This window comes from Myotis nattereri, assembly GCF_964212035.1.
Source record: "Myotis nattereri genome assembly, chromosome: 14".
Classification (NCBI taxonomy): Eukaryota; Metazoa; Chordata; class Mammalia; order Chiroptera; family Vespertilionidae; genus Myotis; species Myotis nattereri.
This window is the reverse complement of record NC_138089.1, coordinates 57,557,762-57,580,255: the sequence shown is the minus strand read 5'-3', so window position 1 is coordinate 57,580,255 and position 22,494 is coordinate 57,557,762. Positions and strand designations below refer to the sequence as shown.

At 44.7% G+C, this 22,494-nt stretch overlaps 1 protein-coding gene across 1 annotated transcript in view; it reads right to left on the bottom strand.

Annotated features, from left to right (window-relative positions):
- Positions 1-10,658: 10,658 nt before the first annotated feature.
- CNTN6 (contactin 6) overlaps positions 10,659-22,494 on the bottom strand; it is a 158,615-nt gene continuing 146,779 nt past the window's right edge. The window contains exons 20-23 of the mRNA XM_081106269.1: positions 20,659-20,845; positions 13,758-13,870; positions 12,398-12,566; positions 10,659-11,577 (exon numbers count right to left, since the gene is read on the bottom strand). Of these exons, the coding sequence (XP_080962395.1) occupies positions 11,477-11,577; positions 12,398-12,566; positions 13,758-13,870; positions 20,659-20,845 (570 nt within the window). The 3' untranslated portion in view covers positions 10,659-11,476. The remainder of the gene's footprint in view (positions 11,578-12,397; positions 12,567-13,757; positions 13,871-20,658; positions 20,846-22,494) is intronic.

Genomic DNA, 22,494 nt, shown 5'->3' with positions numbered 1-22,494 from the left:
TAAAGACTTCTCACTTTTAACTTCTTAGCTTTTAAAAGTACTCAGTCTAAAGCCACAGGAAAGTCTCTTTCTTGGCATTAAAGGACTGCGGATGGATTTTCTTTCTTTTTACAGATGTATGAGAATACCTTCACTTCTTCTATTGAAAGGCTGTTGAAAGGTATCTGCTCAGAACGCTGAGTCCAGGTTTAAGGATTCTGGATTCTAGCTCAGCTTTGCCATTGGGTGTGTTATGATGGCGTCATGTAGGTAGTCTCGATTCCCTTGCAGCTATGGACTGTTTGTGTCCCCCAAATTCATGTATGAAAACAGAGCTCCCAGTCGATGGCATCAGAAGGTGGGGCTGTGGGAGGTAATCAGGTCCTGAGTGAGGAGCCCTCTGCTGAGATTAGTGCGTGGAAGGGCGACCCCACAGAGGTGACAGTAAAAAGACAGAGGTCTACATTGGGGAGGGCTCTCACCAAATACAAAATATGCTTCAGCCTTGACCTTGGACTGCCCAGCTTCCAGAACTGTGAGAAACAAATCTCTGTTGTTTATTAGCTGCCCACTCTAAGGTAATTTTAAATAGCAGTCCAAATGAACTAGGGCACTTTGCCAAACACCAATTATTTTTCTATTTACAGGGTTGTGTGAATCAGATGAGAGAGACCGAATGGAAAACACTGTGAAAATCTAGGTGTTGCCCTCTCCCAACAGAAAGAGTTTTGTAAATATAAACCACTTTCTTACCATTCTTTTACTTACAAGGCTTTCTGTAGTTTTAAACACACACATACAGTTGATTGAGCAGCTCTGTGCCCCTTTCCTTCTGTGATTTCCCTCACTCAATGCCGCCATGGTCTGGAGAACTCATACACGTGTCAAGACCCACGTCAAATGTTTCCTCATCAGAGAACAGCGTGTATGTTCTCAGACTGAGACGTCACGGCCTTTGTCTGTGACCTCATCTCCGGCGGGAGGTTTCCCTGGGGTTGAAGGCCTGTGGATGACAGTGACTATCTGCTTCTTGTGCCATACAGGTCGGTCCCCTTCCCCTCAAATCCAGCATCAGATGTGGAGTCTTGATGTTACAGGAGTTTGTGAGGGGCCTCCATAGCCTGGCTGAGTCCTGTCCCCAGGGGCAGTCATTCAGATTACTTACCCCATCCCTGTCCTCCAGGAAACTATTGGGAGAGAGGACTGACAGTTCCCGGTACTGAGTCCACACCTTCGTCATCACAATCAAATGACACAGCCAGCATGTTCCCCGTAGTCCTGCCCACCCAGCTTGCAACTGACCTCCCATCACATCCCAGCCCCTCAGAGGGGCTCCCGCCCCTTAGGCACCAACAGGCTCACGTGGGCCTCTCACAGGTAAGGCACACCTGGTGTGCTCAGTTGGACTTCGATTCAAAACTTTTTTTACAAAACTATGCTTTTATAGATTTCAAAGAGGAAGGGGGAGGGAAAGAGAGATAATGAGAGAGAATCATTGATTGGCTGCCTCCCGCACACCTCACACTGGGGATGGAGCCCGCAACCTGGGCATGTGCCCTGACTGGGAATCGAACTGTGACTTCCTGGTTTATAGGTCGATGTTCAAACACTGAGCCACACTGGCTGGGCTGGAATGGAATCTTGACTCTGCTGTATGCTTTTGTAAAACTTTGAACAAGGTGACCACTTGGAGTCTCTGTTTCCACATCTTAAAATGGGGATAAGAACACTAGTGCGTGTGCTAAGATTTACATATATCCTTACAGAGGGCTCAGGACATAATAATTATCTCATGAGTGTGAATTGTTAGTACCGGCTTTGCAGTTGGACAAATGTGAACTTGAGGCTTCATTCTGACACCCCCAACAACCAACTGACTTCAACTTCTGTGTGCCTGTGCACGTGTGTGCACATGCGCGCCGCCAGTTTGGCTAGTGGTTTGAGTCCCACCCATCACGCTACTGCTGAATGCCTTTGGGAAACGTCACCTTGTTCTGTGAACGTAAGGTGGTGACAGGATAACAGTCTCATCTGGGGATCCTGGGAAGACAAACTGTAACGGGGAGCTCCTAGAGATGCACCTACTGGGCTCTGAATGGCGCCTCTCACCATCTGTTCTGTCTATCGCGACCCCTGCACCTTCCCCAGTTCTTGCTCATGTTCTTCCTCATGGACAGATGGCTCTTCAAGTCTTGAGGTTAATACCTTGGAGAAGGGAGAGAAGCGTGGGGTCTGTCCTGACAAGGAGGGCAGGCTGCCTTCAGGCACTGGTCTTCAGGGCCCCCATTACCCCCACCCCCACCCCAATTTTCTAAATCCCCCAACTCTGCACAGACTCAGTTGTTCCTGAAGCCTCCTTCCCCTAGAAAGGGCTTCTCCTGAAATGAAGTCGCCATCTGTGAGCCACAGCAGACACGGGAATCCTGAACCGTGTTTCAAAGGAAAAGACCCCTTTTGTTAGAAACCGATGAAAGGAAAGATCATCTCGTGAGATGGGGACAGTCGGGAGGCTCTGAAGGTGGCATGTTTATTTGGGATTTAAAACCCGTCTACTTCCAGGAGTGAAGGTGGCGGCCGCCGGGGCCAGCGTCGCTTTCTTGTAATACTTGTTGGACGGGAATGAGAAGTTCATCTTCACAGATAAAGTTAAGCTGATTACAGAAACGACCTATCAAAAATCAATACCATAAAACCATTCCCTTAGTATCTGTGCTGTCACCCCAGGATCATAAGTAATATTTATGGGCTCAAACATTGGCATTTTCAGGAAATGAGATGCAGAATGTTCATGCAGGCACAGCCCCCTGCGGTTGCCGGGTTTCGATGATTAAAGCCAGCTGCTAATGAGGCCAAGGTCATGGCTCCCTCCCTGCATCACCCAATTACCTCTCCTCTCCTCCTCTGCTCTGCGGCTGTGGATGAACCCTAGTCCTGCAGCAGCAGCCATCCTGTGACATGCCAGGTCACTGAGGTTCAGAGTCCGAGACCACGGGCAATGTACCCCCACTGAGGACGAGTGCTTCCACTGTGGACGGGCACCCCAGTGACGGCACCCCCCCACTGAGGATGGGCACCCCACTGAGGACGCCTACCCCACTGAGGCTGAGCACCCCTCTAAGGATGGGCACCCCACTGAGGATGCCTACCCCACTGAGGATGAGCACCCCTCTAAAGGATGGGCACCCTACTGAGGATGAGCACCCATCTAAGGATGGGCACCCCACTGAGGATGAGCACCCATCTAAGGATGGGCACCCCACTGAGGAGCACCCATCTGAGGATGGGCACCCCACTGAGGACGAGTACCCACTGATGATGGGCACCCCACTAAAGATGAATACACAACTGAGGATGGGCACCCCACTGAGGATGAGTACCCCCAAGTGCGTGGTGTGATGGCTGGGTTTTCCATGGAAAAGATTGAGCACATGCACAGAAATGCTTTCTTATACACTTGTGTGACACACACACACACACACACACACACACACCGAGAGGCAGGATGACCCAGAGGAATGACTCAGGGGAAAAAACTCAGCCTGTGCCTTGGGAGCAAATCAGGTCCAGTCTGGCTTTGACGCCCGCCCGCAGCAAGGCCTTGGGTGGGCAACTCACCCAGTTTTCAAAACGACAAAAATGAACAAGACGTTTACCTTCCAGGGATGGGGGACACTCAAAGCCCTAATACCTGTGAAGCTCTTACATAGGCACCCCAACGAGAACAGGTGTGAGCTGCCATGGGGACAGGGCGTCTCCAGGGAACGCTGGTCCTGATGCCCTTGTCCCTGTCTGGACTCCCCCTGCACTGATGTCTGAACCGTGTCCAGACGTGAGCTGATGGGGGTGGGGAGTGGGACAGTCCCTCGGGAAAGAGAGTCTCAGCACTGAGGACACAGAGGCTCCCAGCCTGCCTGGCCCCTCCTGGGAACCGCCCACACTCCCAGTGACAGAGCCTGGGGACCTGGGATGTCTGCTCATGGGGCATGGCCCCCAGGGCTTTGGAGGGCATGATTCAGTGCAGTTATTGTCACTTTCCTGCATATGATGTTTATTGTGATCAGATAATTGTGGAACGGCTGGATCAGAGTAAGTAGAAAGTTCCTCTGATGAGACTTCCAGTTTTCCGTCGATGGATAACGCGCCAGGGAAACTCCTACAGGAAATTTACTGCGGAGGGTTCCTGTGGGGAAGGACCTCCTGGCGTTCATATTCCACAGATCAAATTTGTTGGTGTGTTCAGACAAGTAAAATCAGTGAGTCCCTCTATCTCTCTCCCTCTTTCAATTTTGAGTCCCGGAGAGAAGGGCCTGACAGGAGGAATCTCTGCCGACGGAGTGGGTTCTGGGGCAGACAGCCTTATGACTAATTTAGTGCTAGACTCGCTTAGCAGATGAAAATTCAATGAAAATTTAACAGAGCCACTGTCCCTCATGCACCGACTCCATGAGCACTGACCGTGGGCCTCTGGTTTGAACTGAATTATCTCCTCACGGAGATAATTGGGTTGTGGCCTCGGGGCCCAGGGAGATGCCCCTGTTCTTTACTGTGACCTGCCCAGGGCTCAGGGCCCCTGGCTACATGGCTTCTCCTGGTAGAACTAATGGCGGGCCAGGGGCGTGACAAGGCAGTGCTTGTCTGCACTCGTGTGGCGCTTTAACCCATGTGGCCTCTGCCTTCTGTGTGCGGTTTTCATCATGGGCTTTCTGTGGAAGGGACAGGGCAGAAAGGACGGCACTTGTTCAATATGAAAATCGAACACAACCACGGAACAACAGAGCTAGAGCTGTAAGCTCCTACATCCTGAGGCGTTATTCCAGGTTTTTCCTCTCAATGTGCACTTCCTGTTGGAATCCTTGTGTGTTTTATTTAACTGGTTTCATATGATTCTCTAGGAAAGAAAATTCCATTGTCAAATAAAATGTGGCAGTGATTCATAGATATCATGGATGTCCCTCAGGAACCACAATCCACAGTATAATACTGAAGGCTCTGAAAAGTCCTGCCACAAAGGAGACTTCACCAGGAGGTCCGAAGAAGAAATGTGCTCATGTCCCAGCCTCTGTTCTCCTGGGCGCGCTCTCCCTATGCTTCTCCATCCAGTGAAATAACCAACTATGGAAGGGGTCCAGTACCCTGGTGACAGCCAGTCCACTGGCAATTCCTGACATGTCCACACCTGTCCAGCTCCCACTACCAACCCAGCTGGCCACTGTCACTTGTGCCAGGGACAGCTCCTAGAACTCGGGCTGCATGGGCCTGCTGCCAGCCCATCTACCACACAGGAGTCCAAGGAACCTTCTCAACACGTGCATCATATTTAAAGCTTGAAACCACATTCCTTCTCATGACCCAGAAGTCCTTGTCTCCAGCTCCCCTTGCAGACTGAGTTTATGGCCTCCTCCTGCCCACCCTTTGTCCACAGTGAACTTCCTGCCCACCCTCCGTCCACACTGACCTTCCTGCCCACCCTCCGTCAGTGGCACTGACCTTCCTGGAGTAGCCAGAGCACAGTGAGCGCCCTCCCGCCTTGAGACATTTGCAGACCCCCTTTTTCATGGTCAGTGAGGATGGAAAAGTTCCTAAGATGCGTCTGATCACTCCATCGAGTGCTGGCCTTGCTCTGTTCTCTGTCACAGCACTTCCTCATTTCCTTGCCACATCGCCACAGCTTGTAATTATTATTATTGCTGGGTTTTGGTGGGTGTGGGGAAGGCTGGCTGGTTTATTGCCTGCCTCTCCCTTGGCAAGATGTTTCTCCTCTTCACTGTGTGTGTGTGTGTGTGTGTGTGTGTGTGTGTGTGTAGCCAAGCACAATGTATAGAACATGGTGAATAATAGATATTTTTTGAGTGTTTGATAACTTATAAATGTAGGTTAGCGAGTGGTTGCAATGTTTCTGATCTCAATGTAAACAGAAAGATGTATTTTTAAAAGATAAAGGACGTAATTTTTTAAAATTTTAATATATGCTATTTTTATTTTATATCATGTTACATTAAATACTCCATTAGGAAAGCTAAAATGAAGGTTTATGTAAATATGAGGTAATATGCTATAAAAACATTGATATTTATTACTGAGTTTTCAAAAACACAGGGTAAAAATAGGAATTAACATAATTAAATGATAACAGCAAGAAGCCAGTCCTACCACCTAATTTGAAAGCCATGATTGGTGTTCTAACTACAGCACTAACTAATGTCACTTAAATCAGCAAGTTCAGAGACAGTTAGCCAGGCGGTGCTCTTTATAATGGGTTATATTTCAGAATTTATTGATTTCCTTCTAGAATTTATTTTATATGTTCTTTAGAACAACCTGTGAGGTACATGGAGAATATATTTCATTCTTATTTTAGAAAATATGAAAAAAATTGAAGGCAGAACAGCAAATAATCTTGCTTAAGCTCATCAGACTAGAGATTGCTGGCTCAATGGTCTTTCCATTATAAAATATTGAAATATTGTGTTCAAGTACATCCCACCACGTATAACAGGTGTCAAGGCTCAAGTGCCTGAAGAAGCAGGTGGAGTGTGGGTGCTGGGAGGGGAGTGCAGTAAAGGGACTAGCTCATTGTTTAGTGCCTCAAAGGAAGGCGGACCCAGGATTTCCCAAGAAGAGCTGGATTCACTTTAATAAGTCTCCTCACTTCTAAACTTTGATAACTATTTCAGTCTTCAAATAAATAGACACCAGCAGCAACCAGTCTGTCTGTTGTTGGCCTTGACCTTGGGCTGAAAGTCTGCAACCCTTTAATGCCAAATAAGTAATTATTTTTTCTGAAAATTTCAATAGATCACCAGGTATTCAGAACTTTTGGAAACAAACAGACTGGAGCTCATGATGTGGACCCTAAGGGGAAGCTGTCATAACTGCCGTATCTGCCAACTACAAATGCTCTCCTGGCTGAATATGTGGCCTTAATATTGCATCCTGACAGGATGATTACACTTTGTTATGGCTCATGGACCAGAGAACAGACTTTAGTTAATTTGGCTTCAGGGAAAATAATTGCCAGTTAGACCTGGGAGTGATCCCTGGGTCTTCCTGGTGCCATGGCATTGCTCTCCTGTCTGGTGGTAGCCATAGGTGGCAGGTTCTTCAAATTGTCTGCAGTTTGAACTCACTCTTCAGCAAGCCTCTGGCTTGAAATAGTAAGTGACTCCTAGCCTTGCTCAAAATAACACGAGCCCTGTCCTTGCGTGGAAGTGTCTCTTTCCAAACGTCTGAAAGCTGGACTCTCTTAAGAACTTAGAAGGATGTGAATAGCTCCCTATGCGTTTGCGAATCTAAATGTAACAGATATTTAGGATGACAACACTTTTACTTTTAAGCAGATAAGGAGGACGATCTGATTTAGAAGGCCTGTAATATATTCAATCCTGCTTTGCTGTCAACAAAAATAGACTTACATTAATCTGCTCAAAGCTGGTATGGGGGATTTTAACTGCACACTTAAAGGTAATAAAAGTTGCCTACATTCATTATTGTTGCTATCAGAAGCCCTGGAGAATACTTGAGATTTGTTATGAGTAAATATCGTTTGAGGAAGAAATTCTGTTGCTATGACATTTACCTCACAAGCCGGAAACTCAGCCTCCGTCTAGTCTATGAAGCGATGTGGGTTTACTCATGTTTGAATTAATGTTGTTTAGTCCACGCAGGCTGTTATGAATTTACCTCAGACTTCAGTATCTCAAAATCATTACCTTTTAAACTGTCTAATTACTGTTTTCCTCCTGGCGTGGTCTCTGGCTCTGATCACTAATGCACGCTTTTCAAAGTAGCATTGTGAAAAGTCAATACGCTTCTGGGAAAAAGTCATCATCATAAAAAGTATTGAACTTATGAAACGCTTTTCATGTACGAAGTGATTTACAAACATTCATTAATTACCATCCAAGAGTAGGTCCCTACGCAGGACTGAGTTCTGTTCCAGGAATGAGCGTCAAGTGTGCGAGGACCTGGCCCCGGCGCACTCCCTGGTCTGTGGGGCTGGGGAATGGCTCAGTATATGATGTGGCATCTATTTTCTTTCCCACTGAGCTGTGATCACTTCTCCCCTGATCTCACACTGGACCAGACAAGCTTCTTCTAAGGTATAAATAACAAGGTGGTGGTAGATGTTTCTGAAAATAGGAGAAGGATTTAGTATTTCTGCTGTTTTCTTAAAAATGACTGCTTTCCATATTACTCTTCAGATTACTTTCAAGAACATATCATTTCACCAAAATCTGGAGATTAGTTTAGCTTATTATTTTAGTCAAGTTTATAAAAGAAAAATACTAACTTAACTGAGGACACGAAGGAAGAACAAATTGTCCCACCAGTTGGCCGAATAAATCAGTTCAGAAAGCAAAACATGTGTTTTAAGCATCATATTTTCTGCCCAGGACTGCAGCAAGCACTAGCAAGAGCAGGAATATTAAAAATAATGGGGTAAACCAATTTGCTTTTTTATGAAAATTATTTTACTATAAAGACATGAAAGCAAGCCTAATAGCTACTATACATAATTTTATGAAAGAACACACATTTAATAGAAAAAGTAGAAGGCAAATAATCTCCAAATTTTAAGATAATAAAAAATTCAGGACTTTGATATTTCTTTCCTCATTGTTATCTTAATTTCATTGCTAGCTTGATACAAAAGGTAAATGGGATTTCCTGGAGCTGTGGTTGTATTGATTCGTGTAAACACTGATTCTGTCAACTCAGATACTGCTATTCACACAATCCACGTAAGATCTTGACAAACTGCACTCGGGAAACTTAGAGCCAAACTCATTAATTTGATGGTAATGATATATAAAAAACTAAACAACAGTGAAATTCAGACTTTTGACTCTCTCAGAAGATAAATTTTAAATAAGAATAAGTACCTTCTAAGGTTTAATTAACCAGATTGTACAGTACGTCTCCTCCTGATTTCAAAAGCATTAAATTGATTCATGTAAAGGAACCAACTCTGTTAAAATTGAACTCAGGAAGTAAACTAGTATTTATTGTCAACTCTGTTTCATCAAAGAGTGGACATTTTACCACAAAAAGCAGAAGAAAGTCATAATCCACCACATATTTCGTAAATTATTTATTATTGAAATCTCACCCCCCTGTCCAAATTTTTCTCATTTTTTCATTGAACATTGAAAACTATCACAGGTGTGCATATGGGGAATGTATAGAAGTGGACATCCCAAAATGGAGTATAGACAGTGGGGGTAGGGGAGGAGAGAGGGAGAGAGAGAGAGAGAGAGAGAGAGAGAGAGAGAGAGAGAGAGAGAGAAAGAGAAAGGAATGGACTTGGTCAATGAAAGACTCCCTAGAAACCTCCCTAAATACGGAGGAGTACATGCATTACACAGGATATTCTCCCAACCTGGCTTCATTCTTTAGTGATCTAGCATCAGGAATAGGGAACCACTCATTTTCCTTGAAGCTGCTTTGGATTTTGACATAAACATAGGTTGACAGTTTTTATTATCTATTGGGCACTTAAGAAAGTGTAGTAACTAATTTCATTAGGTTAATTCGTAGATGAGAGGATTTCTTTCTATTTACCCACTTACTGTGTTCCACGGGGCATGATAAAAACTCATGTGCACTATGTCCCTGAGTCCTGAGGGTCTGACACGGCGATGTTAGCGGAGGTGCTAGAGTCCTCCCTAACAGTGGAGTTGCACGTCAGTTGAGAAAGATGCATGCTCTTTACTGTTAAGGCCAAACTATGTTTAGAAAAGTTTAGTATGGATTGATGAATGTATAAATAATGTTAGATATTGAGTAATAGAGTTTTAATGCTCAAGTAATTATGAATGAAAGCCACCTGAAAATGTTGAAGAGTGATAGATAAAAACTGGCTCAGCTTTTGGACTCGTACACACAAATGACTGTATTTAATTCACCTGATCAGTAGAAACAAAAATCTCAGACAATTCAGCCCCCACTCTCTAGTTTGGGGTCGGGGGAGGGCACAAATCTTGTCTCTCCCCAAGTTGAGGAAACATTTAGACCGTGAGCCATAGCTGGCTCCTCGGATCCACACCAATGTCTTGGGCAGACGGCTGGTACCCCCAGTATTTGTGTTGCTTATTCATTTTGCTCCATCAGCTGTCAGGGTGTGCACAGAAGGCTGGTCAGTCTGCACTGTGTGAGTCAAGCTTGGGCAGGACAAGGTCACAGCTCTGACAAGTCACTGTCCATCTGCTGCTGACAATGCCATGTACTGTGAACAGCTCTGAAATACTTAGAAATAAAAATGAGAAAATCCAATTGTGAGGATTGTGAGATTTGAGGGTGGTGAGGAGAGTTTGCGTATTCTCAACGTGATGAAGAGGTCACACCATGTTATCAAGGCAACACTACTGGGACCCTGTCTCACCCCTCGCTCCCAGGACATAACACCTGCTGGGCTGGGAGTCAGAACAGCCTGAGGGCAGGACCTTCCTCCATGCTCTCCAAGAAGGAAGCGGATGGCCTCACAGATGGCCCAGCCAGCCCACTTGTAACCTGTCCTCTTCCATGCTGTTCAACCCCGAAAACTGGATTCCAGACTGAAATAGGTCCATCCAGCAAGGAGTCAACCCAAAACCTCTTTCTCAGCCTTGGCCAGTGTAGGGATTATTTTTAGAGCTGGACAGAACATTGGCAAAGAAACAGCCGGACCAAAATGTCAAAAACCTGCTTAAATCATGCCGCTCCCATATTTATTTCTTGTACAAAATGAAGGCCACATCCATTGCTAACAACTCATAATAATTTCCTAAGATCTGTTCATGCAGCCTTTTCCTTGGCAGAACACAGAATTGTTTGAAAAAATAAACTTTACTATGAAGAATGGCTTACTGTGTTCCAGAGTTTGTAGAATATTTTAGGTGGGTGTTTACTTCCCTTTTCTTTTTCTTTGCCATAAGGCCCTTCTTCTGCCATGATTAATACTGAACCTCCTAAAAACTGTGTTGGGAAGATCATGTACATGGTTTTATTATTGGGTTCAACTATTTCTTGTCTCCACTTGATTCAGAGATCGAAGCATATCACCCTTGGATTGCTCACATTTTAAATCATCCCAACCATACGCACAGCCTCTTATTTTATTTCTGAGTAGGGTGAAAACTGAATACTGAAGTACATTGCCAAGAGCAAGTAAAAAAATGTATATTTTAGCTCTGATAGCTGCAATCTATTTCCTATTTATCTTCCTCATCAAGGGGACTTATTTATACTCTGCATACAAGTCATTTAAAAGCCACAGCAGTTAGAAGTCCACAGATTAATTTGGCACCTCCTGAACGTGTGTAATCATGTTCAAACTTTAAAATTCAAAAGGGTTTAAATTGCTTTATTACTGTACCATAGATATTTACAAGCTCTTAATAATATACTTTTTTTTTCTTTCCAAACAAGTCTGTATTAAGAATGCATCTGGGGATGGGGCTGGAGAGGGTATTTACAGAATGATTTGCCTTCAGAAGCCTCACAAGATTTATGGATTCATTCATCGTTCAAGTGGCTGAATAGTAAAACAGTAAAAAATCATGACAACAGACAGGAAGTGGATGCTGGGTTCCCAAACTGGGACTCCTCTGGAACTCAAACCTGAAGAAAACAAAAAGAAAACACAATCTCCTGAGAATAAGTAGAAATCCTTGTTAGCTTCATTCTTCCTGACCCAAATTCATACTATCATCTCTCTCCTAATAGTGTATTTTACAACAAACACTTGTTTCATTTACATTATGTTTCACTGTAGGAAGAGTCCTATGCTCTGCCCCAGGATGTCTGTTTTCAATGCAAAAATGAACCGATGAAAATGCCCAAATTGGTCGAGTCTGACCCCAGCGAAGATGAGGACTGGCCAACGTGTGGTGGCAGACACAGCTTCAGGCAGACGGGTGAGCGATTCCTCCACAGCAGAAAGAATACATCATTGTTCCATGCTCTGTCTGCCTAGTGTTACCTGCTGAGAACACTGTACTGAGAGGGTCTGTGGCTCAGCCCAGCATAAATGCGGTGATTGATTGGTGATGTCTGCCACAGGTATAGGAAAAGCTGAATGTGCACATATTTCATATTTTCTCTCCCTGCTCAGGAGCCTGCACACATCCACAGAAAAGCGTTGTGATTTCTGTCCAATAGGAAGAATCATGAACAATAACCCACAGTTGTTTTTCTCTTTTGTGATTCGAATGAGAGCACATAATACTGTGTGTGTTATACAAACATGTTGCAAATCTGAGGGATTATTTAAAGAAAAATTGACTCATCGCCTCTTGCTCACAATTTAAAATGGAAACACAGACCTTTTATTTTTTCACCCAACATTTAAACAAAGAACTGGAATGATTCGTAGAGCCCAGATTTCATGCTGCAGCTGGATTCAAAGTCTACAACAGTGATCAATGGTGACACTACTCACTGGACATTTTTGGAATCCTGATCTCCTCACTGCTGCTTCCGTCCCCACCATCGCTGACTGTCCTTATCTCAATCAGGTAGTCCTCTTCGAATGGGACCAGCAGCTCAGCTGATGTGTTGTTTGTCTCCAAAATGTGGGTTTTACTCTGTCGGTTTTGTCGGTACAGAATCTGAATAAAATGGTGACTCAAGTTAAAGGGACATGTTCTTTTCTAAGGTTCAGACACTCTTAAGGAACACAAAGACACATCATTATAAATGCTGGCCCTGGCCGGGTAACTCAGTTGGTTGGAGCATTGTCCTGATACAACTAGGTTGTGGGTTTGATCCCTGGTCAGGGCACATACAAGAACTAAGCAATGAATGCATAAATAAGTGGAACAAAAAATTAATGTTCATCTCTCTCTTTGTTTCTCTTTCTCTCTCAAAATCAACCAACAATTAAAAAATTTTAAATTCTGTACTACTTGGATGGAAGTACCCAATCTATGCCCTTTTTTGGAAAATGTAGTGTTAAGAAAAAGATTTGCTGTTTGTCCAATGCGTCTGAATGAGAGTAGATTTATCTCTATTAATTAAATAGCTCCAGGCTGTCATCTTTGAAGCCTGCTGTGAGAAGCCACTGCTTAGCTGGGCCCCATTTCAGATTTCTGAGTAGATGCATTTGCCAGAGGACATCCTTTAGCTCGGATGGAAGGGATGTGCTCGGGGTATCTGACTGGACTCTTGTTTGATTCCTCTAATGATGGTAAATGATCACATCCTACTGCAGCCTCAGTTCTAGAAATTCTATCGGAATAATATTCTTTGACCTCACTCTCATCTCACTCACATTTACTACCCACATAAACCCTCATTGTTTAATGGCAAAGAAAGTCACTTGAAGAAAATTCTTGCAAACTATAGAGTTTTGTTTCTTCATGCTCCATGACACATTAATGAGCCTCAGGATATTCAGCTTTTTCTTTTTCAGATAGATAAATAGATATTTCAGAGAGAGGAAGGGAGAGGGATCAAGAGACAGAAACATCAATGATGAGAGAGTATCATCAATTGGCTGCCTCCTGAACGCCCCCTACTGGGGATAGAGTACACAACCTGGGCATGTGCCCTGACCAAGAATTGAATTGCAACCTCCTGGTTCATGGGTCAATGCTCAACCACTGAGCAACACCAGCTGGGCAGGACATAAAACTTTTTAGTGAATAGGTTCACAACAGCAATTCTAAGTATCTTCAACACCTATTTTAGAAAGATTTCTCAATTTCCATATGCATGAAATTTGTTTCCTATTTAGCTGTGACATTCCTGGTTCTTTAGTAACTTAATTGCCATGCTTAAAGAGAAAACCAAATAGTCACCTTGTAGCCCAGGACTTCAGACTCATTTTCCATGGTTTTCACGTGCTCCCAGTTCAGGCATAATTTGGAGTTAGTCAGCTTCCACGCAATGTTAGCTGGGGGTTGGCTAGGAGCTTTAAAAAGATAACCAAAGATCTAGATGAATATTCATTAGCTTGTGGTTACTTCCATCAACATGAAAGGGACAGGAACTGCTGGATGATTAGCATGGCAGGAGCTAAAATGTTCTCAAGTTCATTTGAAATAATATATTCTAATTAGAGTAAGCAAATCCATTCAAATTCTGGTCAATTGGGAATGTCTGTGACAAACTTAATAATTGCTTGCCCCATGTCCAAGTATCAATTTATTAATCATTGCTGTTGATTTTGTTTACTCTGCCACATACAACTGGATGGGGGGAGGGGGGGCGCTCCTTTACCTAGTGTTCCATTTGGCTGTCAATGTGCATGTCAAACAAGTTCAGGTTATAAACCTTTTACACATATCAACACAGAGGGTTCCTTCTTAGTCATCTTTAGCTCTTTAATCTTGTATCAGGACTCTTTGTAACACAATCAAGCCAAGATCTTTTAAGCAAGTCTTAGCAATAAGTTGGGAAGGATGCAGGGTCTCTCTTAGAACTCAGGGCAGGCAAAGAGCTGGAACCCAGAGAAAGGAAAGTCATTACAGACTGATGATCATCCCCAAAGGTGTCTATCAGAGTCCAGCCCGTGGTGTTCGCTTCCCTGGGATCACTGTTTTCTATGAGAAAGCATGGGAAGTACGGGTTTGGAATCGGCCTTCTGAAGTAATGGATCTGGTCCACCGGAAAATGTTACATGTGAGAGAGCTGGCATCCGGGTGGGGAGGCCACGTATCTAAGAGCCTGCGGCGAATGACAGCTTGAGTCCCACCAGTGCCCTGCCCCCTGATGGCAGGCTAGTGTTCTCCATGACAACACTCTGCTTCTCAGAGCTTGGAGGCCACATGATTATTCTTAAGATTTAAAAAGCTGGTGAGACTAAAAATAACTCAGCTGGGAGGCAGAGGCAGAGATAAAACCACCCAGCAGGATGGTTTTGGCATCTGACTTCAATTTGTGAGGCTGAAAAAGTGTAGTAGTTAACTCATTATGGCACGGGTAGAAATGGAAATGATCTCTTTTGGAGTTTTGACTCAACCACTATTTAACCCGTAGGAGTGGTGGGGTGTCCGACATTGTGTTATATGTCCCCTTGCCTCTCCAAGCCCACTGGGGTCCCCCCGTGTTCACCAGCCACTTGCACGTACATCAGCGGAGACCTAGCACAGAGATGAAGGTTTGCCCTGTGCTCCAACGTGGCTGAGTTCATATATTATTAGGGTTTATCACACTGACTTGTAGTTATTCTTGCTGATGTGCTTTGTTAATTTTATTGAGAGCATGTGTCTTGTTCAAGTGCATTATCAACTCCAGCACATTTCCTGTATGTTGCATAAAGGACTGGCCATCAGGTGGCTGAAGGAAACTACTCAGGGTCCTGCGTGATTCTCTCAGGTCATGTTAATCATGCTCTGGGCTGTGGGCAGATCCACAGGGACACAGCATGGCCAGTCCACTCGTCATGCCGTCCTGTAATCAAGGCTAATTGCCACGGCCACACCTACAGCCGCCCACGTGGATTCACAAGATGGACTGGCCCGGGGCATTCCTGGACAACATACACCCAGCCACCACCAGGGCTGAAGGTTCTGCACGTAGTCAGCCCTCGGTGCCTGCTGCTCAGCATGGTTCTTTCCGGAGGACACAGTCTCCGGGATAATCATCTTGTGGCTATCCTCCCTCAATGTGCCCCAGCGTGCTTCCTCTGATCCTTCTCTGGGCTATAAAACAGGTGGCATAAGATTCTCTCAAGCTATCACAGTTTGGATGTCTAGTTTACTCCTGTGACACATTTCTTTTATCTCTGTTCTTCAAAACAGCACTATCATTAACATCGTACGATCAATACAGAGAAAAGATAAATTCCCTCCTTCGACGTCACGGTGATGGATTCTGAGGGTTTCATCTGCTGTGCCTGGGGTTTGATGTGGTGGTTTTTTAAGATAAAACTCTTCAGTGCTGTGAATCTGTTGGGGAAGCCCAGGCAGGGACAGAACTGACTCCCACCAGCTCCAGCAGGATGGTGGCATGACCCTCAGAGTCTGTCCTGGTGTCTGTGCCCAGCAGAGCAGAGCAGGGCATCCGTGCACGTAGAGTGAGGACAGTTCTATGGGGAGTGAGCTCTCAGGATGAGAGGCCAGTGGCCTTGATGATCCGGGCTGCCGTCTGGGAGGGAGAGAAAGCTGGGCTTTGCAGCCAGACAGACTTGAGTCTGTCTTCAGTTTCTTCTGAGAGGCCTGGTTTTTGCATCTTTGGAATGAGACTCCAGTCTCCTAGTTGATAAATGTTTTCGCTTACATGAAATAAAAGCCGGACCATTCCTCATGTGGTTAGTGGTACATCTTAAACAGCCCAGTATCTGTGCATTCTCTGTGCTGAGAGAGGCAGTTATCTGTGGTGTTATGACATAATCAGTTTTTCAATTGAGTTCAAAGTGGTTTGTTCCTAATAATACAATTTCAAAGTTTGCAAATGATTTACTTCTTAAATATAATTAGAATACATTCAAGACTTCCCCCTAATAATAGTACTCCTGCTCGAGTTCTACCTGTGCTACTGAAAGGCGGATAAAGAGGTCCATCTCAGCCCAGTCAGCGTGGCTCAGTGGTTGAGAGTCAACCTATGAAACAGGAGGTCACAGTTCGATTCCTGGTCAGAGCACATGCCCAGGATGTGGACTCAATCCTCAGTAGGGGGTGTGCAGGAGGCTGCTGATGAATGATTATCTCTCATCACTGATGTTTCTACTCTTCTATGAGTTTTACATAACTGATCAAACTGAATTGCAGATATCTATGATGAAGCTGAAATGTCTGTTATCTTGACAAACCAACCATGGTCATGTGGATAACATGAAAGCCTTGTTGTGGATGTTCACATGTGTTGGTCAACAGTAATCTCAACAAACAACCACTTCTCTAATTTAAAAAAAAATACATATATTTGCAGGCAATTTCCTCAGAGTAAGTCATTTCCTGTTAATCAAATGACAGAGCAAGTGGCGCTGGCCCTCCACAGCCCATCAATTTTCCTGTAGATGGCATTTACATTCAACTGGGGTTCACACTGTGAACTCGATTCAAAAAACAACCTCTTATGTTACAGTTCTAAGTAACAGCATGGGGTTGACTTCTGGGGAAGAGAGAGAGAACATGAGTGCAAGATGAAATAAAAGCTTAATGCTCCCTTTATGGCTAAATGTGGGTTGAGTGCATATTTTCAACCAGAAAAATCCAGTTCAGAGTATGGTCAGTCCAGGTCAGGGGCCAGATGGAATGGTCATTTGCAAACGTTTTCTGCTACTGGATCTGCACTCTTCTTTCGGGGTGGGAGCAGTGCTTTTTGCTTTTTCTTTCCCCCTGGGAGTTGATAGAAGTATTTTTTCTCTCTTTAGCTGTAAATCTAAATTCCATTGAAGTGATGTCTGTGTGGATCATGATGTATTTTCAGTGCCCTTCAGTGGTTTTTGGAAAGACCTCATTTTCACTGGGTTATCACACTGGCTATTACATCACTGATATTTGCTTAAAGAGCCAGCTGTCCTCATTGCCAGCAGCAATGAAAACAGAAGCTAGTGTGTTCCCTCTGTGTTGGGCCCGTTATTCACCAGCTCCCTGCCGCATGAAAATACATGGCCTTCCCCATGCAGCATTCCACCCTACGTACACCTAAGCCTCTTACTTTTCATGGTGCTTCTCATAATTCATGGCTATTTCATGGCCTTCTTTTTTTCTTAAGTTGACTCCTCAGTAAAAGAGAAATTGCTGGAAGCAGGGAACTCACCTGTCTTCATCTCCATTAGGCACCTAGCCCTGTGCATGGCTCGTGAGAGGTACTATTTTCTTGAATGATTGATAGAATAATCCTAGTCCCCCTACCCCCCCAACCCCAAGTCTGTGTCTTCTCTTTAGCTAGCCCAATCAGAAGGGGCAGAGGTTTTGGTAAATGTGAATGGACATACGTTCAATGGATAATCCCATATCTGATTGAGAACCTAGACAGTGACTGTATACTGTATGGATGTGTGAAGAATTCAGGATTTGGGCTGTCACCACTATTCAGAGGTAACTCTGATGGAAAAGTTGGATGCAGGGCCAGCACTTGGAATCAGAGCTGTCTTCAGTGTCTCATTAAAGCCATTGCTCGTTTTTACCTTGGATGTCCTTCTGTGACCCTTGAAGGAAATGTCTGAAACACATTTATACAGAGAAGGAGCCCTAACTGCTTTGGCTCAGTGGATAGAGCGTCGGCCTGCAGACTGACTCTATAGACATGTGCACTTATGTTCGTATGTCAAAATTTATAGTCGGGCCCTAACCAGTTTGGCTCAGCGGATAGAGCGTTGGCCTGCGGACTGAAGGGTCCCAAGTTCGATTCCGGTCAAGGACATGTACATTGGTTGCAGGCTCATCTCCAGTGGGGGGCGTGCAGGAGGCAGCTGATCGATGTTTCTCTCTCATTGATGTTTCTAACTCTCTATCCCTCTCCCTTCCTCTCTGTAAAAAAAAATCAATAAAATATATTTTTTTTAAAAAAAAGAGAGAAGGAAAGGTAAAAGTAGCTATGCCTTCCTACTTTAGGAAATGTCAGGAAAGCAAAATCACCTCCAAAAAAGAAACAGCACCATGTTCCCATGCCCTGCGCCTCCCAGCCTGGCACCCTCCAGGGTGCGGTGGGCACATAATGTCCTTCAGTGCTCAGAGAAAACTCCAGGGAAGCACAGTCACCTCTGTTCCTCAGATGAAAAGGTGGGCTCTGAGCTATCAATGTATCAGACTTTTCAGCAAATAATTAGTTCATGGCTGAGCCAAGATCTCCCAACTTTCTTTCCCTCTGAAGCCCCTTTCCAGCTCTTTCCAGCACAATCTCACAATAAGCCAACGCTGTGGGCCCTAAGGAAAATGCACCTGTATTGAAGGGGAAACTGTGGGAGACCGCTGGTGAGAGGAGAAGACATGTGATGTTCAGAGGCATGGCAGGGTTACTAGGATGAGAGAGTCCTTGAATTCAGACATCAGAATGTGAAACTCGAGATCAGCACGCCTGCTGCTGCAGGGCTGAGGGGCAAGGGGCTGGACAGGAAGTCTAGAGGGACCGTGGATGATCTTGTATGTATTTCTCTTCACCTTTGTCCTCCACAGTAGAGGAGACAATGAAACTTTGGGATGAGAAGGGGGTATGGTTCCATTTTAGGAAGGAAGATGTGAGGGCAGTTTGAGGTTTGGACTGAAGATGGGGGAGAGTGGAGGGAAAGAGACTATTCGGATAGTTAGAGGTGAAGATTGCAAACCAGCACTTTGTCTGTGGGATCGAGACTTTCAGAGAACCTGTGTTCATGGCAGGTCAGATGCCGCCACACCACCTTCCCAAGCACATGTTTTCTCAGATGTAGGAGCTGAAATACCAAACACCTTGTTTGATTTTAATAATTTAATGAGATGATGTAGAAAATTGGCACAGGGTCTGGGACACAGAGGTGCTCAATATTTTGTAACTTTCATGGGAAGAATGAGGGTCCCCAAACATGTCCATATCCTGAGTCCTAGAGCCCATGGCTACATTATTCTGCTTCCCAGAGCTCATGGCCACGTGACTCTGACTCCCAGAGCCCATGACTATGTTACTCTAAGTTCAGGAAATTTGTAACTCTTTTTCATCAGAACTCCGAGACTAAAGAATGTGTCATAAAAATCCTGTTAACTAATAATTTATGTTCATCAATGATAAGGAGTATAAGACATTATGCAGTCATGAAAAGAGAATTGCAAATTACATATTGCAATTCTCCCGAAGTCATATCTGATCAGACCTTTCCCTAGCTGTTGCTGTGCCTCACGTTATGAAATATTTGTGCAAATCCAGACTCATATGTAGGTCCTGCCTCTGTGGCAGATAGTGGCTGATGGTTAAGGGAAACATAAAGAAGCAGAGGAGTTAACTTTTGGATCTCAGGGGCTTCCAGGTCAACTAGGGATAAGATGTCCTAGAAGGAAAGGCCTAGATGGTCTGACAGTGCAGGGTCCCCTGGAGCACTCTAGGACTCAACTGAAGAACAGATGACAGGAGGCACTAATGAAAGTATGTCCTGGACACGTCCTATTTCTTCTCCCTCTCACTCCTGCACAAAACCCTAAGAGGGAACAGTTCCACTCTGTCCACATTGTGCACGGTAGGGTGTTGAAACTGAAAGATTATATAAACACTTAACATTCCCGGATGGGAGGTCCGGTACTAGGCTCAGGCTGGGCGGGGGGGGGGGGGGGGGGGGGGGAGGGGGCGGGGGGAGCGTCGCAGTCCATGTCCTTCAGCACTGCACAGCTGCATTTCATCTACATCAGGGATGGGGAACTTCTAGCCCGCGGGCCATATAAGGCCCGTGAAATCATGTGGTCTGGCCCTGCCAAGGCATTAGGGGTAAGTTAATGAAATGTTTGACCAAATGTAGCAGACGATAAGTTTTAAGTTGACAATTTTGTATAGCCCACAAATAATGTTATAAATATGCAAATGGCCCTTGGTAGAAAAAAGGTTCCCCACCCCTGATGTATATACTTAGAGTAGTTCCTCTTTGGAATTCCAAAAATATCAAAATGGTTTATTTTGATTGTTACCAGAAAGTTTCAACAATTATCCAGATTTAACAGACAAGCCAATCACCAATCAGCCAAACAAAGCAATCAGTGAAGGATGAGGGGGAGGAGAGGAGGGAAGGCTAAATGAAGGCACGCAGTTTTGTTCATGGCTGTTGCTGCTGCCTGGAGGGTGAGGTATACTTACGGGACTTCTTGGTCGTGACGTTGACTGGGGGGCTTGAGGGCCCCGTCCCACCCGTGTTGTAAGCTCTGACGGAGGCAAAGTAGATGGTGTTGGCCTTTAGCCCCATGATGGTCTTTGTTGTGACGTTTCCATGGACTCTGACCTTACCGATCATGGGTTCCCTGGAGTCATCCGTCCAGTATAAGACCTGGTCATGGAAACAGAGGGAGGGGTCATGGTTTCCCTGCAACCAGCAGGCAGCAGACCAGAGCATAAATGGCAGGATAACTCTCATTAAATGGGTTATACAATAACAGCAAAATACAGTCTACTCTTTATAGGGAACAAATAAAAAATACAAATTCACAATGGAAAATAGAGAACTTGTGGGGTTTTTGTTTTGTTTGTGTTTTTAGATTGCCAAAATAAAATATTTCATGAGATATTTAAAGATGATCAACTTGGACTGGCCATTAGGTTCAGTGGTTGAGCATCAACCAATGAACAAGAAGGTCACAGTTCAATTCCCAGTCAGGGCACATGCCGGGGTTGCAGGCTTGATCCCCAGTAGGGGGCAGGCAGGAAGTAGTCAATCAATGATTCTCTCTCATCATTGATGTTTCTATCTTTCTTTCTCTCTCCCTCCCTCTCTAAAATCAATAAAAATATGTATTTTTAAAAAACTTCTATACTCTTTAAAAAAAATAAATAAGGGTTATCAGCTTGAATAAAGGATATATAAGTCAGACCCAAACAGGATTCATACCGTGGATCAGAGACTTCTGGTATGATGCTTTGCTGTTCACATTTCCTCTGGAGTTCTTTGAATAACAGGTTAATTAATAATTCAGCTTATACTGAGCCTTTCCTATGCGTTAGCACAGCTTCAGGCACATTGAAAAAGACAAGAGAGAATCAGGTGTGGGACCTGCCTTCAGGCCCCTTACCATCTAGTTAAGAGGTTAGAATATAGAGGCTGTCCCCCAGAACACATGTGCACACTTGAACAGCTGGTAGCTCAATTGATGTTTCTTCCTTTTCAGCCAGACTAAGCTTTGAACAAAGGAAATTCATCCTCAAAAGGCACTGGAAGTGTGAAAATGCAGTTGAAGTACACACACTGCCTCTACGATTATTCAAAGTGGGTAGACATTTTGGGGGAACACCCTGCGTGTGTGAAAAGAGAGCCGAGGGCTGTTTTCAGGAAGTGGTACAGGAATCAGTGCTCTGAGGATGAGAAGAAAGACCATGTGAGGCACGATGAGAGGATCCCAGAGAAGGGAGACTAGACTGAGCTCAGGGAGGGGAACGGGGCTGGGCGCTGAGGTGGAGGTGAGGCACTCCAGGCCTGGAGGGGCAAGCCACCTGCCCCGGGAGTACGCCCTTATGTTTGGACCAGAGGCTTCGTGTGAAAAGAAAAAGCAAAGACGACTGCGAGGCACGGTGAAGAGGTTTAGAATTACACTTTTATTCTCACTCCAAAATAACCTGTGTCACCCAGGAATAAGCCTTATTTCTCTGTAGAAATGAAGGTTTACACAAAAGAAGTGATTTGCCTCACTCTACATAAATGATGTCTATAAATGAGGAGAATCTAGGATTTTTCTTCTCACTTCACTATCTTCACCAAGATGACCTTTCTTTCTTCATATTTTTATTGATTTCAGAGAGGAAGGGAGAGGGAGAAAGAGAGATAGATCCATGATGGGAATCATGGATCGGCTGCCTCCTGCATGCCCCACACTGGGGATCGAGCCCGTAATCCAGGCATGTGCCCCAATCGGGAATCGAACCATGACCTCCTGGTTTATAGGTAAGACACTCAACCACTGAGCCATGCCTGCCGGCCAAGATGAC